Source organism: Aythya ferina, assembly GCF_964211825.1.
Source record: "Aythya ferina genome assembly, chromosome: 1".
NCBI classification, from domain to species: domain Eukaryota; kingdom Metazoa; phylum Chordata; class Aves; order Anseriformes; family Anatidae; genus Aythya; species Aythya ferina.
The window spans coordinates 206,509,105-206,523,641 of record NC_140296.1 but is presented as its reverse complement, the minus strand read 5'-3'; the positions used below and the strand labels follow the sequence as shown (position 1 = coordinate 206,523,641).

At 65.6% G+C, this 14,537-nt stretch overlaps 2 protein-coding genes across 2 annotated transcripts; one reads left to right on the top strand and one right to left on the bottom strand.

Annotated features, from left to right (window-relative positions):
- Positions 1 to 314: 314 nt before the first annotated feature.
- Positions 315 to 4,268, top strand: ARF5 (ARF GTPase 5). The gene is made up of 6 exons (XM_084507172.1): positions 315 to 444; positions 1,135 to 1,215; positions 2,569 to 2,678; positions 2,909 to 2,980; positions 3,560 to 3,685; positions 3,797 to 4,268. Exons 1-6 carry the CDS (start codon positions 378 to 380, stop codon positions 3,881 to 3,883), a joined length of 543 nt encoding a protein of 180 aa, XP_084363298.1. The 5' UTR covers positions 315 to 377; the 3' UTR covers positions 3,884 to 4,268.
- A 3,054-nt stretch (positions 4,269 to 7,322) lies between these two features.
- On the bottom strand, positions 7,323 to 14,537 carry PAX4 (paired box 4; the record flags this gene model as incomplete). Its single annotated transcript, XM_084507929.1, has 10 exons — positions 14,489 to 14,537; positions 11,034 to 11,135; positions 10,371 to 10,501; positions 10,070 to 10,285; positions 9,087 to 9,177; positions 8,603 to 8,794; positions 8,420 to 8,502; positions 7,858 to 7,993; positions 7,653 to 7,711; positions 7,323 to 7,433 (listed from the first exon to the last, which is right to left on the bottom strand). Exons 2-10 carry the CDS (start codon positions 11,044 to 11,046, stop codon positions 7,323 to 7,325), a joined length of 1,032 nt encoding a protein of 343 aa, XP_084364055.1. The 5' UTR covers positions 11,047 to 11,135; positions 14,489 to 14,537.

Genomic DNA, 14,537 nt, shown 5'->3' with positions numbered 1-14,537 from the left:
CCTCCCACCACCGGCGCTCACCGCGCATGCGCACGGCTGGACGGCCGGGCCGGGCTGCACGCTGCGCATGCGCTGCTGGAGCCTTGCGGGACGGAGTCGGTAGCGGCCGGCACGGGGAGGCGGGGCTAAAATGACATGGGCGGGGCTAATCGCGAAAGGGGCGTGGTCTGGGTTAAGGGGGCGGGGCGCAACGCTACGGGCGCAGAGGGCGGAGGGGTAGGGAGTGGGCGGGGCCTGGTGTGAGTGGGCGTGGTCTGCGAGGAGTGGGCGGGGCTTGGAGCGCGGGGGCGGGGCCTGGGGCGCGGCGCAGCTCCGGCAGCGGGGTCGCAGCGCGGCCGCCCCCACCCGGCCCGGCCCGGCCCGGCCCCGCCGCCGCCATGGGGCTGACGGTGTCCGCCATCTTCTCCCGCATCTTCGGCAAGAAGCAGATGCGCATCCTCATGGGTCAGCGCCCGGAGCGGCCGCGGGGGCGGGGAGGGGGTGGGATTGGGATGGGGATGGGGATGGGGATGGGGATGGGGATGGGGTGGGATTGGGATTGGGGTTGGGATGGAGACAGGGATGGGATGGGGATGGCAACAGGATGGGGTCAAGGATGGGGATGGGGTGGGATTGGGGTTGGGATTGGGATGGGGACAGGGTGGGATGGGGATGGGATTGGGATTGGAATTGGGATTGGGAGGGGGATGCGGATGGGATTGGGACAAGGATGGGGATGGGGTGGGATTGGGATTGGGATGGAGACAGGGATGGGATGGGGATAGGGATGGGGATGGGGACAGGGTGGGATGGGGATGGCAACAGGATAGGGATGGGATGGGAATGGGGTGGGATTGGGACAGGGATGGGTTGGGATGGGGATGGAGACAGGGATGGGGATGGGATTGGGATTGAGATGGGGTGGGATGGGATGGGGTTGGCAATGGGTTAGGGATGGGATGGGAATGGGGTGGGATGGGGATAAGGACAGGATAGGGATGGGGACGGCGATGAGGATGGAGATAGAATGGGATGGGGTTGGGATGGGAATAGGGATGGGATGGGGATGGGATGGGGATGGGGATGGGATGGGGATGGGATGGGGATGGGGATGGGGCACGGAGCGGTGCTGGTGATGCCTCCTCTCCGTTGCAGTGGGGCTGGACGCTGCCGGTAAGACCACCATCCTCTACAAGCTGAAACTGGGCGAGATCGTCACCACCATCCCCACCATCGGTGAGCACCGGGCACCGTCACCCCGTGTCCCCAGGCACCATCACCCCGTGTCCCCAGGCACCGTCACCCCGTGTCCCCAGGGTGGCGAGGAGCAGGACGTGCCCCCGGCCACCCCAGTGCTCCACCACTGCCCTCCCAGTATCCCCCACAGGCTGTGCGGGTGGGATCTTGGCTCTCACCCCAATATACCACCAGTGGCCACCAGTACGGGGATCCCAGTGGCCCGTCCCTGCCCGTCCAGGCTGGTGAAGAGCATCGGGACCCGTCTGAGCCATTGGGGCCGGGAGGCTGGGGCTGGTGCCGTGGGGTGCCCCGATGGGGTGTCCTATGGTGGTGGTCGGGGTGACGGGGCAGGGAGCACCCATGGTGATCCTGCTGGTGGTGAGGAGCTGGGAGAACTCACCAGAGGGTCACGCTGCCCTTTGGGGGACCTGGGCAGGGGGAACAGGGCAGGGGAAACCCCAGAAGCTCAACGAGGACAGTGCCAAGTCCTGCCCCTGGGGAGGAGCAGCCCCAGGCACCGGGTCCTGCTGGAGAGCAGCTCCACGGAGACCCTGGGGATGTGGGGGGCAAGGGGGAGGCACACGGGGGAAGAGCAGCACCCCCGGGCAGCGGGTCTGGAGAGGTGCCCCTGCCCTCTGCCCGGCCCCGCTGAGACACCTCTGGGTGCTGGCTCTGCTGCTGGGCCCCCCAGGACAAGGAGAAAGGGGAATGAGCCCAGGGAGGGGTCACGGTGCTGAGGGGCTGGGACATCTCCCACGGGAGGAGAGCTGGGATGGCTTGGGGGCATCTCATCGGTGTGTAGGGATCCCTTTTTTGGGGGGAGCCCAGCGCCAGGACCAGGAGCACTGGGCACAAACTGGGGCCAGGAGGCTCCCGCTGACCACTCCTGTGCCGGGTGGGGGCCGGAGCCCTGCCGCAGGGAGGTTGTGGGGTCTCCCCCTTGGGGTCTCCCCCGTGGGGGTCTTCAAAACTCACCTGGACGTGGTGCTGGGCTGACGGCTCGGGCTCCTGGGGTGCCCCCAGCCCCCGCTGGCCGTGGTTTGGGGGGGTGAGCACCCGCTGCGCCGCGCTGCGCTGTGCCGCACGGGTTCTCCAGGGGATGCTTTTGGGAAACGGCTGGGGCAATCGCGTGTTGCTGGTGCTGGGCAGCCAGCAGGGCCCAGGCGAGCGTGCTGGGGGGTGCTTTAGGGGACGGGGGTGCTCGGCTGAGGGCAGAGCCTTCGTGGGTGCCTCTCAGAGCCAGCCAGCCCGCGGCACCAGCGCCGGCTGCGGGTGGAGGCGCTCCCCGGGGACGCATGGCCGTGCCCCCTTGCTCTCCTCCCCACCGTGCCCCCGACCCAACCTCTGCAGGGTTCAACGTGGAGACGGTGGAGTACAAGAACATCTGCTTCACGGTCTGGGACGTGGGCGGGCAGGACAAGATCCGGCCCCTGTGGCGGCACTACTTCCAGAACACGCAGGTACGCGGCGTGGCCGTGGGCACGGCACGGGGACCCCACGGTCCCGGTCATCGGGATGGGCCCACGGGGGCATTCCCCATGGGAAGGGAGGGTCTGAGGTGGAGAAACCCCTGGGGGGAGCAGGTATAGGGAAAATGTGGCAGCGCTGACCCCCACGGTGCTCCGCGTGGCCAGGGGGTGGGGGGGCCCTGTCCTCTCCGCTGCCTGCTGCCCCCCGGCCTCCCCTGCAGGGCCTCATCTTCGTGGTGGACAGCAACGACCGGGAGAGGGTGCAGGAGTCTGCGGATGAGCTGCAGAAGATGGTGAGTGGCATTGGGGGGGTGCTGCTCCCCAAGAGAGCTCTCCCCAAATCGGGGCTGCTGCCGGCTCGGGGCGTGCTCCCTGGGGATGGGTCCGATGGCGGTGACAAAGCACAGGGACCATTTTCCCACTTGGAGAGGGGAAGATGGCCAAGGAGATGCTGAGTTGTGTTATAATTATAATTAGCCAGGGCTCTGCTGGCTGAGGCACTGGGAAAACCCCGACAGCTGGCTGCCCTGACCCTAGCATGTTTGAAGCAGTGCTGCTCATTTGGGAGCAGAGCAGTGCCCTCTGTCACCTGGGGTCGTGCTGCGGGGCCATCCTGTGCGGGCACGACTTGGGCGCAGGGCTCGGGAGCCCCCCCTGCGGGGACACCGATGCCCCCAGGCTGCAGAAACCCTGGGGTTTTCCATGCTGCAGGGATCCTGTGGAGGCCACAGGGTGCAGGGACACAGGGCTGGAAGCTCAGCGGTCCCCGAGCCCAACGGGCAGCGATGGGGGCACGCGGGGAGGGGTGGGGGCAGAGGATCCAGAGCCCTCCTGGCCCCGTGCCTGGCTCAGCCGCCCCCACCTCCCCGCAGCTGCAGGAGGACGAGCTGCGGGACGCCGTGCTGCTGGTGTTTGCCAACAAGCAGGACATGCCCAACGCCATGGCCGTGAGCGAGCTGACCGACAAGCTGGGCCTGCAGGCGCTGCGCAGCAGGACCGTGAGTGCACGGGGACCTCGGGGGGACCTCGGGGCCACCCCGGGGCGTGCGGCCAGGAGCCCCTTCCCCGCCTGGCCGCCTGCCACCTCCCCTTCTCCCTCTGTTTTGCAGTGGTACGTGCAGGCGACGTGTGCCACCCAGGGCACGGGCCTCTACGACGGGCTGGACTGGCTGTCGCACGAGCTCTCCAAGCGCTAGCCGCAGCGTGGGGCGCGGACGGGCCGGGGACGTCTCCCAGCTGCTGTTCTCTTTGGGTTCCTTTACTTATTTTCTTTTTTTTGGGGGGTGTTTTTCCTTTCCCCCCAGCGTGGCCTCGTCTCTGTGTGTTTATCTGTTCAGGACTTGAACCTCAAGGACTCTTCAGGCAGCTCTGCCTCTGTGCCGGCCATGCCCTGCCTGCGAGCGGCTCCCCGGGAGCCTGCGGGGCCGGGCGAGGGGCTCGGGCTGCATGGATGCTGCAGGAAAGGAAGGATCCTGCTTTTTGTCCTTCCACAAACCGCATAGTTCTCTCGGGGAGGGGGCGTATGGCTGCGTAACGTGCTGTTGTACGTGGAGTAATTAAACACCACCACTTCGTACCCTGCGCCCGGCGCGTCCCTGCTGCCTCCGGGGACACCTTGGAGCCCTGCTCTCCACGCGTGTCTTCAATGAGCATCTTGGGGCAAGGGGATTTGGGCTTCAATTCAACCTCACCTGCACTGTGCTGGGACACAGAGGAGGTGGGCCCAGGCTCTGCAGGTCTGTCCCACTGTCCCCTGAGCCATCCTATAGCCGCCCCGGTGCCTGGATGCTCCAAACCAGGAGAGGTTTGGTGGTTTGCTCGTGGCCAGCCCTGCTGCTGGGGCTGTGCTGGGAGGGAAGCCCTCGTGCTGGCACACGGGGTCACCTCGGGGCGTGTGCTGCAGGGCTGCTAATTGGGTTGCAATTAGTGGGGCTGCACAAAGCCTGATGGCAGAAGCGGAGCCGCGTGCGCTCAGCCGCTGCCTCCCCGCTGCCAGGGGAAGGATGACGGGCACAGAGCACCCTGGGGACTGCCAGCAGCACTGCCACACGTCTGCAGGGGTGTGCGTGTCCCCCTGCCAGGTGGATGGATGTGTGTCCTATCCGTGTGCCTTGCAGAAAGGTGCTCCCCGTGCCAAGCCATGCGCTGCCGGTCCCTTTGGGGACACGCTGTCCCTGCGGGGTGGCACTGGGGCAGCACACTTGGGGCTGGGGTCTACGGGTTCCCACGGCACCACCAGCTCCCACAGCAGTCCCAGGCTCTCCAGATTCCCCAGGTTTTTACCCCTTGTGTTTGTTTTTTGCAGCGTGGGCTCCCGTTGCAGGCTGGCTTACAGCCGTGTGCCACCATTTATTCAGGTTTGTTCTGCGGCCACTGGGTCCCCATCGCTCAGGTTCCCAGGGCTCGGTGCTGCTGTCCCGAGACGGTGGGGTCCTTTCCTCAGCCTGTTCCCCACGCCTTGGTCCTGCCCTGCACGTGCAGCCCGATTCCAGCTTTCACTGCAGGCATCCAGCCATGCACAACACATCTCACAGCATCCCCAGCAGCTTGGCAGGGTCTCACGGCTCACACCCACCCTGCCCCACGGGGCTAAGAAGGGGTCAGGAGAAGCCAGGACCCAGCTGGCTCAGCCCTGCCCTTCAGCTCCTGGTGCTGGGCTTCCCCCAGCCCCGTGCACGGTCCCGCTGGCACTGGGGACAGCGCTGTCCCCATCGCCCTGGAGCAGTGGCACAGGGGAGAGGGGCTTCAACCTGTGCTACCCCTCTCCCAGTGGCGTGGCGCAGCCAGCCTGCTCTCAGAGAGCTGGGAAAAAAAAAATGTGAGTGATTTAATGCCCCATTTACCAGCAGCTCCTCCCGCCTGGCCTGGCCAGCAGCCTCAGGCTGAGCTACCCATGGCAGTGGGGTGGCTGCGGGTGTCACTTTGGCACCCAGCCGCTGCCACCTCCTATCCTGGGAGCCTCCGTGCCCTTTTCTTCGCCCTGCCTCGGTCCCTTTGGGTGCTGCTGTCCCCACGTCCCCCCTGCAGGAGGGTGTCTGGCTCCTCCAGAGCCCCCTCTCCTCCAGCAGCGTGGCTGGAGGTGCTGGCACGTGGTGGCCGGAGGGGACAGGACGCGTCCCCGTGGCCACACCGAGGTCCCCATCAGCTCCAGGACCCCAGGGGAAGGAGAGCAAGCAGGGTGCTCCCCCCAGCTGGCTCCCAGCACCCCGCAGCATTTTGGGTGCCCCAGAGGGCACCCAGCCCCTACAAACATGCTCTGAGCCCAGGCAGATGGATCCCAGTGGTGGCAGCATCCCGCACCACGCACAGCCCCCTGCGGGGCTCGTTGCGGGTGGGTTCTGCAGCTGCAGTGCCAACCCTGAGGCCTGGACCATAAAATCCCCACCTGAAACTGCTAAATGTTTGTTTTTACATCATGCATATTCCGGTCAGTTTTGATTTTTAATGTTTTTGGAGGCCTGGGTATGAAAATGCATTCTTCAGCCCCATCCCCACGTCACCCCGTCCCCACGTCTCCCCCATCCCTGTCCCCACGTCTCCCCCATCCCTGTCCCCACCTCTCCCCAGCTGAACATTTTTTTTTTGCTTACAAAAATCATTTTTTCCTGTTCATCAAGCACTAAGCTGGAGCTGAGAGGTGTCCCAGGAGAGAGGGGCCCTTACCCTGCCCAGGCCAGGGGCTGTGGGGGGCTTGGGGACAGTGACAGGGGGCAGTGTCCCCGTGCAGCCACCCCTGAGCTGTTTCCTTCAAATAAAATGATGCCCCGTGCTGGGGATCATCCCGGCTCCGCTGTTTTAAATTCAATTTCTAAACAAACAACCCCCAAACTTTTTATTTAGAACAAGGGACAGAAGCGCGGGGCTTTCTGGGACGGCTTTTTGGTGCAAGCTCTTCTTCAAATCAATGCAAATTAGCACATTTTGGTCCTTTTTTTTTTTTTTTTTTTTTTTTTTTTTTGTGGTCAAGGCCCTGCTGTGGGGATGATGCCCCCGGCTCTGTGGTGTCCTGTGAGGAGGGCAGGGGGGTGTTGGGGCCGGTGCCCCCCAGGCAGGGCTGGGGTCTCCCCGGCAGTGGGATGGGCGCTTGGGCACCCGGCGCCCCCTCCCCACATGTGGGCAATCAGGTTTTCTGACCATAATTTGGGGATGTTGCAGACAGGAGGGGACAAGAGGCTTGAAACGGAGCGAGGGACGTAGCTGGGGACACAGCGGTGACCCTGCCTGGGGGGGCCACGTGCCGGACCCCCCCCTCACCTCGCCGTGCGCCCTCAGAGCCAGGGGCACCGCGGTGCGTGGAGGTGGGCGAGGGGCTCGGGCACGCAGCAGGCAGCAGCGGGGTGCAGGGGGGCTCGGGGGGGTAGCAGGGCGAAGGGGGGGCCCTCCAGGGGCTGCCAGGGAGCCGGAGGGGGGCTTCCACGGGGGGCCAGGCCTGCGGGACGGCACACGGGGCTCCGGCAGTGGGGCCAGGGGCACCCACCCCACTGCAACCCCCCCACGGGGCCGGGGCCAGGCAGGGAGGGGGAGCAGCTCCCCCCACCCTCCTGCAGCCCCTGGGACCCCGCAGGGCACCGGGGGCTCCCTCCCTGGCCGTGCCCGGGGGTCCCAGCCCCCGGCACCCCCTGCCCCGTGGCCCTTTTACCGCAGCGAGCGTCGTCCCAGGGGCTGGAGGCGCAGAGGTGCAGCGGGGCCGGGGGGGCCGGGGGGGTGCTGAGGCGGTGGCTGTGGCCGTGGAGGGTCTCCAGAGAGCTGGGGGGGGCGGGCAGGAGGTGCTGCGAGGGGAGCAGGGAGGGGGGCATCACCGAGATGCTCTGAGTTGCAGCGGGGGCACGGCACGCTGCGGGGGGCTCGCGCCCTCGGGGGCAGCTCCTGGAGCATCCACCCTGGGGGGGGGCACATTGGAGACCCCCATCTCCCGCACGTCCCAGCCCCCCCGGGGTGCAGGAAGAGGCCCGGACCCCCTCCTACCTGCGCAGAGATGGGGGCTGTCACGGCGGGGGGGGGCAGGATCCAGTCGCACCAGGAGCCTGCGTGGGGAGAGCGGGAGGGCAGCGTGGAGACCCTGCTTTGGGGCTGGGGTCTCCCGTTCCTGGGGGGCACAGCGAGCAGCCATGCCCCCTCCCCAGCCCTGGATGCAGCCGTGCTCCCCCCCAGGGCAGCCCCCAGCCCCTGCCCGGGGTTTTGGGTGTGGGTCCCGTCCCCGTCCCCGTCCCCGTCCCCTCTGCCCGGGGGCTGTCACCTGCACCGCCGGCCTCCAGCCTCTGCTTGGCCTCCCGCCGCCACTTGGCCCTTCTGTTTGAGAACCAGACCTGGGAGAGGAGGGAGGGGGTGAGGCTGTGCCCCCCCCTCAGGGTGGGTTCTGGGCAGAGCCCCCTCCCTCGGTCACGCTGGGCTGGGGACCTGGGGCTCTGCCCGGGGCCGGCCGGGTGGTGGGAGCCCCTCCAGGGCACGGGGGCTGCTGCCACGGAGCAGCCTGGGGGTCCCCCCCCCCAGCACCCCATCCTTGCCCCCAGCAGACAGGAGAGGGCAGGAGAAGCAGGCAGGTACCGATGGAGCAGCGCTGCCCCTCTTCTGGGGACAAAACCTGCTCTTGGGGGGTCCCCCCCTCTCCATTCTGGCACACACACACTGCCCTGCCTCAGCCTGTTTGGAGACGTCCCCGCATGTTGGGGGGCATCAGACCAGGAGGGGGCCCAGGCTGGGGACCCCCCCCGGCCACCAGGCTCTGCTCCTACCCTGATGGTTGTGTCTGGCAGCTGGGTGGCCGCAGCCAGTCTCTCCCGGGTGCTGGTGTCCGGGTACTGCCCCCTCCGAAATTCTGCAAGGGGGACAAGGTGCAATCAGCCCCTGCCTTGGGGTGACCCCCCCAGTGCCCTGAGGGGCTGATTGCTCAGCTGCTGCCCCGGGGGAGCCCGCACCTTCCTCCAGGGCCTCCGACTGCTGGCTGGAGAAGACCGTCCTGCTGCGCTGCTGGGTGCCTGGGGGGAGCTGCCGGCTGGACGTGGAGCCCCGGGGAGGGCGCTGGGTCCCCGGAGCAGTGGCTGTGCCGGCTTCGGGGGGCGAGCAGCAGCCCAGGGGGTGCGGGATGGAGGTGGGGGTGAGCGGGGGGGCTGCGGGGACAGAAAGGGAGAAGGAGCCTGGGACCGTGCCTGTGGGGATGCCCGGAAAGGGTAGGGAGAGGGCAATGAGGGACAAAAGCCCCTTTGATTTGGGGGCACGGGGGCAGTGTGGGAGTGAGCAGAGGAGCAATGTGCATGCAGGTGTGTGTGCATCCATTTGCACGTGGCTGTGTAGCTTGGAGGGCAGTGGCAGGAGCTCTCCGTGCTCCCAAAACCAGTCCCTGCCGTGGGGTGCAGCCCCCCCAGCCCCTCTCCCTGGGGCCTCACCCCCAGCCAGCCTCACCCCGTGGCAGCGGGTCCCTCGCCGAAGCCCGGCCGGCTGCAGGGCACGGGTCCCTCTGCAGGGTCCTCAGCACCCGGTTGATGGAGGAGACCTGGGGGGGGGGAGAAATTTGGCTGTGCCGCCAGCAGGGCGCACGGCACCACGGCCATGGGGTGCTGCGAAGGTGGGAGTGGGGTCCAGGAGAAGCTTTGGGGCGGTGGGGGAAGCCTGAGCCAGCACCGAGGCAGGGAGGAATCGAAGCTGATGCCCCAATGTTTGTCCCAGAAGGGCTTTTCTGTGGCCGTGCCAGGGTCACCAAGCACCTGAGCACGTGCCAAGGGTTGTCCGTGCTGGGGACGTGCCCATCTGCTCCTAACGGGGCAATCTGCAGAGGAGCTGGGGTCTGTGGGGTTATTGTGGGGGGTCTGTGGTTACAGCACACGGCTCTCAGATGTACAGGCTGCACTCTGTCCCCTCTCCCTGCCGGGACACTTGTGGCAGACCCATCGCTACAGCAGCCAAACGCTGGAGCTGACACCAGGCTTGTGCGCGCTGATTTAGCTCAGAGGCAGCTCTTTTCCTCCCCTCCCCTCCCTGCCCAAGGCTTTTCTCCTCTCGCCAGGAAGCCCCAGGGGCAGCCCCCAGCCCTGGGCAGCACCCTGCCCTCCTCGGGATTTGGCTCCTGCTGCGCATCCCCCTTGGGGTGGCACGGGGCTCGGCGGCTGGGTGCGGATGGGGACGGGTCCCCGGGACAGGCAGGCGCTGTCCCCGCAGGGTGGCCGTGCTGTGTTTCCTACTGCAGGCGGTGGTCCTGGCTCCCCTGCCTCATCCCCACAATCCAGACTTCACCCCTGCTTGGTTCTTGCTGTCCCTCCGAGCATCCCTGCCTGCCCCATCCCACCTCCCCAATACGGGACCCCCACCCACCAGCCCCCAGCCATGGGCTCGGACCCTGCGTGGTGCCTGACCCCGGCACCCCCATGTCCCCCCTGGCCAGGACTCACACTGGGGGTCCTGTCACTGGCACAGACACCCTCAGCATGCAGCTGCTGCCGGATCTCCCAGGCGAAGAGTGCCGGCTGCTCCCGTTTTAGCTGCATGATCCGTGCCACCACCTCGGGGGTGGCCGTGCGGGGCTTGCTGCCCCCGATGGCTTTGGGCTCCACGGCCCCCGTCCGGTAGAAACGTCCCAGGATCTTGCTGACGCAGCCGTTGGACACCTGCGGCACGGAGAGGCTGGGGGGTGCTCGGTGGAAAGGTTTGGGGGGGGGAGAACCGGGACCCCAACCACCAGCCCCGGCGCACCTTGAGGCTGCGGGAGATGTCGGAGGTGCGCACGCCGCAGGAGGCCAGCTCGATGATCCGCTTCCTCTTGCAGGAGGGGAGGGGGCGGCCGTTCACAAAGAGCCCCCCCAGCTGGTTCACAGCGCTGGGGCCTGGGGAGAGGACAGGGGACAGGGGGGGCTTTGCAGGGTGAAGGAATGAGGTTTGGGGGGGGTCCATCCCCTGTGTGCTGGGGGAGCTTTGGTGGGGTCAGGCAGTGGGATTGAGCTCGGTGCTGCTTGCTTGTTGGGGTGGGGGGTGCTGGGGTGATCCCATGTGTGGGTGTGAGCAGGGTGCAGGGGCACCAGGCAGGGACAGGGGCACGAACCCAGGTGGTACCAGCAGAAAAAAAACACCCCGTGAAGGGGCACAGGGAGGAGGGCGATCCTGGTGGCAGCAGCGGAGAGCTGGGGCTGCACAAATGGGGGTCCCAGCAGCCGGGGTAGGCGGGGGGGCACCGAACATCAGCTGGGGACCAGGAGGACCCCGCAGAGCCACACGTCAGCCATCAGCACTAAACACACAGTGGCAGGGAACGGCAGCCTCCTTGTCACAGAGCTGGGGCCAGCGGCACCTCCCCGATGTCCCCAGGACCATGGATGCAGGGACAGGGACTCTGCTCCCCGCAGCCCCCCCGCTGCTCACCTTGATGCTGCATGGCGAGGCCTCACGGGGCTTCCCGTGCTGGGGAACTTTCAGGTGAAGGGGGATAAATCAGTGCCAATGTCCAGGGCTCGGCCACGTCCCCTGCCCACTCTCCTGTGAGAAGAAAAGGGAGCAAGAGCAGAAGTACCCAGAGGAGGATGGAAATGTTCGAGGGCATCAGAGCGTTTGGAAAATCATTGCACTCCAGGGGAGCTCCAACAGAGCTCGGGCTTTAAAGTGCTCACAGAGCTGGAAGAGGCCCTCGGGTTCTGAGGTGCCTGGGGAGGTGCAGGGGACGCTGCCTGCACTGCCTGCATTGCTCCAGCACTGCCTGTACCCAGGGCGTGCAGCACAGCTGGCTTGGCAGAGCCGCATCCCGGCGCCTGCGTGCGCTCCTGGGGATGAGCTGAGGCTGGTGGGGGGTTCCCTGTGCCCACCCCAGAGCCGGGCTGTCTCAGGACAGGAGGTTCTGGGGGCAGAGGAGCTGATGGGAGACTCACAGGGACATGATCTGAGTGTGTCTGCAGCCCACGGCCCAGCTCTACCAGCAGCCAGGGGATGCGCACACTTTGGGGAGCCGGTGACCTCCAGGCCAGCACCGGGTGACATCTCCAAACCTCCCTGGCTGCAGCAAGCCACAGCTCAGGGGCTCCCCCTGCCGGGGGGGTCCTCCTGTTCATAACCCTGTGGGGACTTTGCATCTCCAAACTGGCCCTGTTGTTTTTTGCAAGCACACAGCATCAGGCTCCCTTTTATCCCGTGCCAGCCCAGCTCCATGCAGCCGGGAGCGCTGCCTCCTGACAGCCCTGCTGCTGCTTCCCTTCCATTCCCCAGTCCTGTCACTTCAGGGACAGGGAGCAGTGCTTCCCTCTTCTTCCCCCGCATCCTACCAGGACGTCACGGACTTCTGCCTCTTTCTCATCGCCTCTTCTGCTGTGAGAAGCTGCCACACGTGTGGTGCTTTCCTGGGGCTGGGGCTTGGGCAGTGCACGGGCATGGGGGAAACGCAGCCACAGCCGGGTGAGGGAAGAAGAGGTTTGCAGCACAAAGCACAGAGCAGGGATGGGAAGCAGGGGTGCCACGGGTCCCCTGTGTCAAGGCCACTACCCCTGCAAGGGGCTGCTGTCAGCACTGAGTGTCCCCAACCTCCTGGTGCGTGCAGCGCTCTGTGCACGCAGGGTGGCTGCCCCCAGGGGTGAATGCTGCCCTCACTGCACGGCCTCCGGTGGCACTGCCCTCCTCTGAGCCTCCTCCAGCCTCCCCTCGATTTATTTTGAACCCAGCTGCTCTTTCCCACGTGAATCAGAAGCGCACCAGCCTCCCCGAAATCCCTCCAGGTCCACGCCGTGGGAGCAGGGACCCGGCAGCCGCAGGAGCGCGGTGCCGCGGGCTCTGCAGAGCTGCTGCTGCTTTACACCAGCCCGAGAAAAAGCAGGATCGGGAGCTCTGTTTTCATGCACAACAGCTCCCGTGCTGATTCACAAGCCTTTTATCACCCACTTGAACCCCTCTCTGCTGCCTGCCCAGCAGCTCCAGGCACAAGTGCGTGAGCTCACCACTTCCCCTGCTTCTGCGCAGGCAGCGTCACCGTCTCGCAGCGCATTTATCCCAGGGCCGTGGTCTGGCTCCGTGCTCTGATTGCCCTGCCATAAATCCAAGGTTGCTCAGCTGCAGGCAATGGCGTGGGGCTGGATTTACAGCCCTGTGTCGCCCAGCCAAGGGACATTTGCGAGGGACAACCCGCTGACAAGGAGCCTCTCCTCCTCCAGCCGGAGCCGCGCCAGCGCTTTGCCATCACCTCTGGCAGCTCAGCAGACCGTGGCTGGGTTTCCCCACGCACACGCACGCTTCCAGAGTCCCTGAGAACTTTCCCAAGTCCCTGAGTGCTTCTGTTTGCCTGCTGCAGCTTCCCTCACCCCAGATCCCGACCTCAGGCATTCCCATGGATTGAGACACCAAAGCCACAGCCTCCTTCCTCCGGCACAGCAAACCGAGGCAAACCCCTGTGGGGACAGCCCCATGGCACCAAACCCCTCTGGAGCAAGCACTGCCCCACGTGCTCCACAAAACAGCTTTCACTGGGGCCAGGGGGGCAGCCCCACAGCGCAGCCCCACGTCTCACAGTGCAGAGGGGATTGGGGATGGTTCCAGTGAGGGCACTGGTGCCAGCCCCTCTCACAAGGAAAATCCCAGTCCCCTCCCTGCTCATGCAGTAGCAGTCGTGGCAGTTCCTGAGCAGCGTGCTGAGCCACGGAGGTGCCACACAGACCTGTGGCTGCTGCTGCAACTGCTGCCTTAAAGAAGTCGCAGGCAGCCTCCTGCACGCCTGCTAAACCTGGAGTTTAACCCAAAATACCCCAGAAAACTCCTGCCTGTCCCCAGCATGAGGGTCTCCCTGCTGGAGTCTCCTAATCCCACAGCAGCATTTTCAATGCCTCCCCGCACAGCCTGGGGATGTTGTTTGGAGACACTGACTGTGATTATGAAGTTCAACAAAAGTAAAATAAATCCAAGTAACTCAACAAGAGAGGGAACTCAGAGATCTCCCTGAAATGCCAACAAGCACTGCACCCAGTCTCCCTCTCTGCTAGGAAGGGGACGGATTGCCCCTGTGCAAAGCTCCCGAGGCTGTGCATGGTGGCAGAGAACAAACCTTTCCCACCAGGAGTGTTTCCCCATGGGGGTCAGCATAGCCCCGCTGGCATTCCCCAGCTTTGTGCCACCCGAGGGCTTGGCCAGTGCGCCAGCAGGACACCCAGGGACTTCTTTCCCCATGGGTGCATTGAGAAAGCCAAAAACGGCTCAGAGGTGTGAGCTCCTCGGGTGCTGTTGGGGGACCTCAGCTGTAGCCAGAGGCGTGGTGAGTGTGGGCTTTGTGCAGAGGCGAGGAGAGGAAAGGAAAGGAGTTAAATGGGACAGGAATGGACTGGGACAGAGCAGAGCAGACCGTTCCCAGAGGAAACTCCAAACCTTCCCAGTGTTAAAGCATCCTCACCACCCCACTGCCACCAGGAATCGCTCGCCGTGGCTGCACAGGTGAACCTGCCCTGACCAGAAATCGCGACCCCACACTCCCCACGCAGCCCTCCCGCGTCCTGCCCTAAATTCTGTGTGTGCAGCCGTGCGTGGAGGTGTGCACACCTGTACGTGAGTGCACGCACACACACATCGGAGTGCGCTTTTGGGCGTGGGTGCACATTTACACAGCCACACGTTCCTTCCTTGGTGCAGATCTGTGCACCCGAGTGCACTTTTGTGCATGGACGCACATTTATGCACGCACACGTCCCTTCCTCGGTGCAAGGCTGTGCACATGTGCCCGTGCACACCTACACGTGTGCAAGTGCTCGTGCATGCACCTGTGCATGTGCCCGTGTGTCCACAGCCTCTCGTGCACACACGCGTGCCCATGCGAGCGCGTCCCCGCGCATGGGGGCTCCCGGGGGGGTCGGTACCTGTGGAGCCGAACCGGGCCGTCCTCGGAGCCAGCCGGTGCTGCCGTGC

Excerpts from the sequence above, each read along its gene's own strand:
- ARF5 (XM_084507172.1), top strand. The coding sequence starts at position 378 with ATGGGGCTGACGGTGTCCGCCATCTTCTCCCGCATCTTCGGCAAGAAG. Across the intron at positions 445-1,134 it reads GCAGATGCGCATCCTCATGG|TGGGGCTGGACGCTGCCGGT; the intron begins GTCAGCGCCCGG and ends TCTCCGTTGCAG. Across the intron at positions 3,686-3,796 it reads AGGCGCTGCGCAGCAGGACC|TGGTACGTGCAGGCGACGTG; the intron begins GTGAGTGCACGG and ends TCTGTTTTGCAG.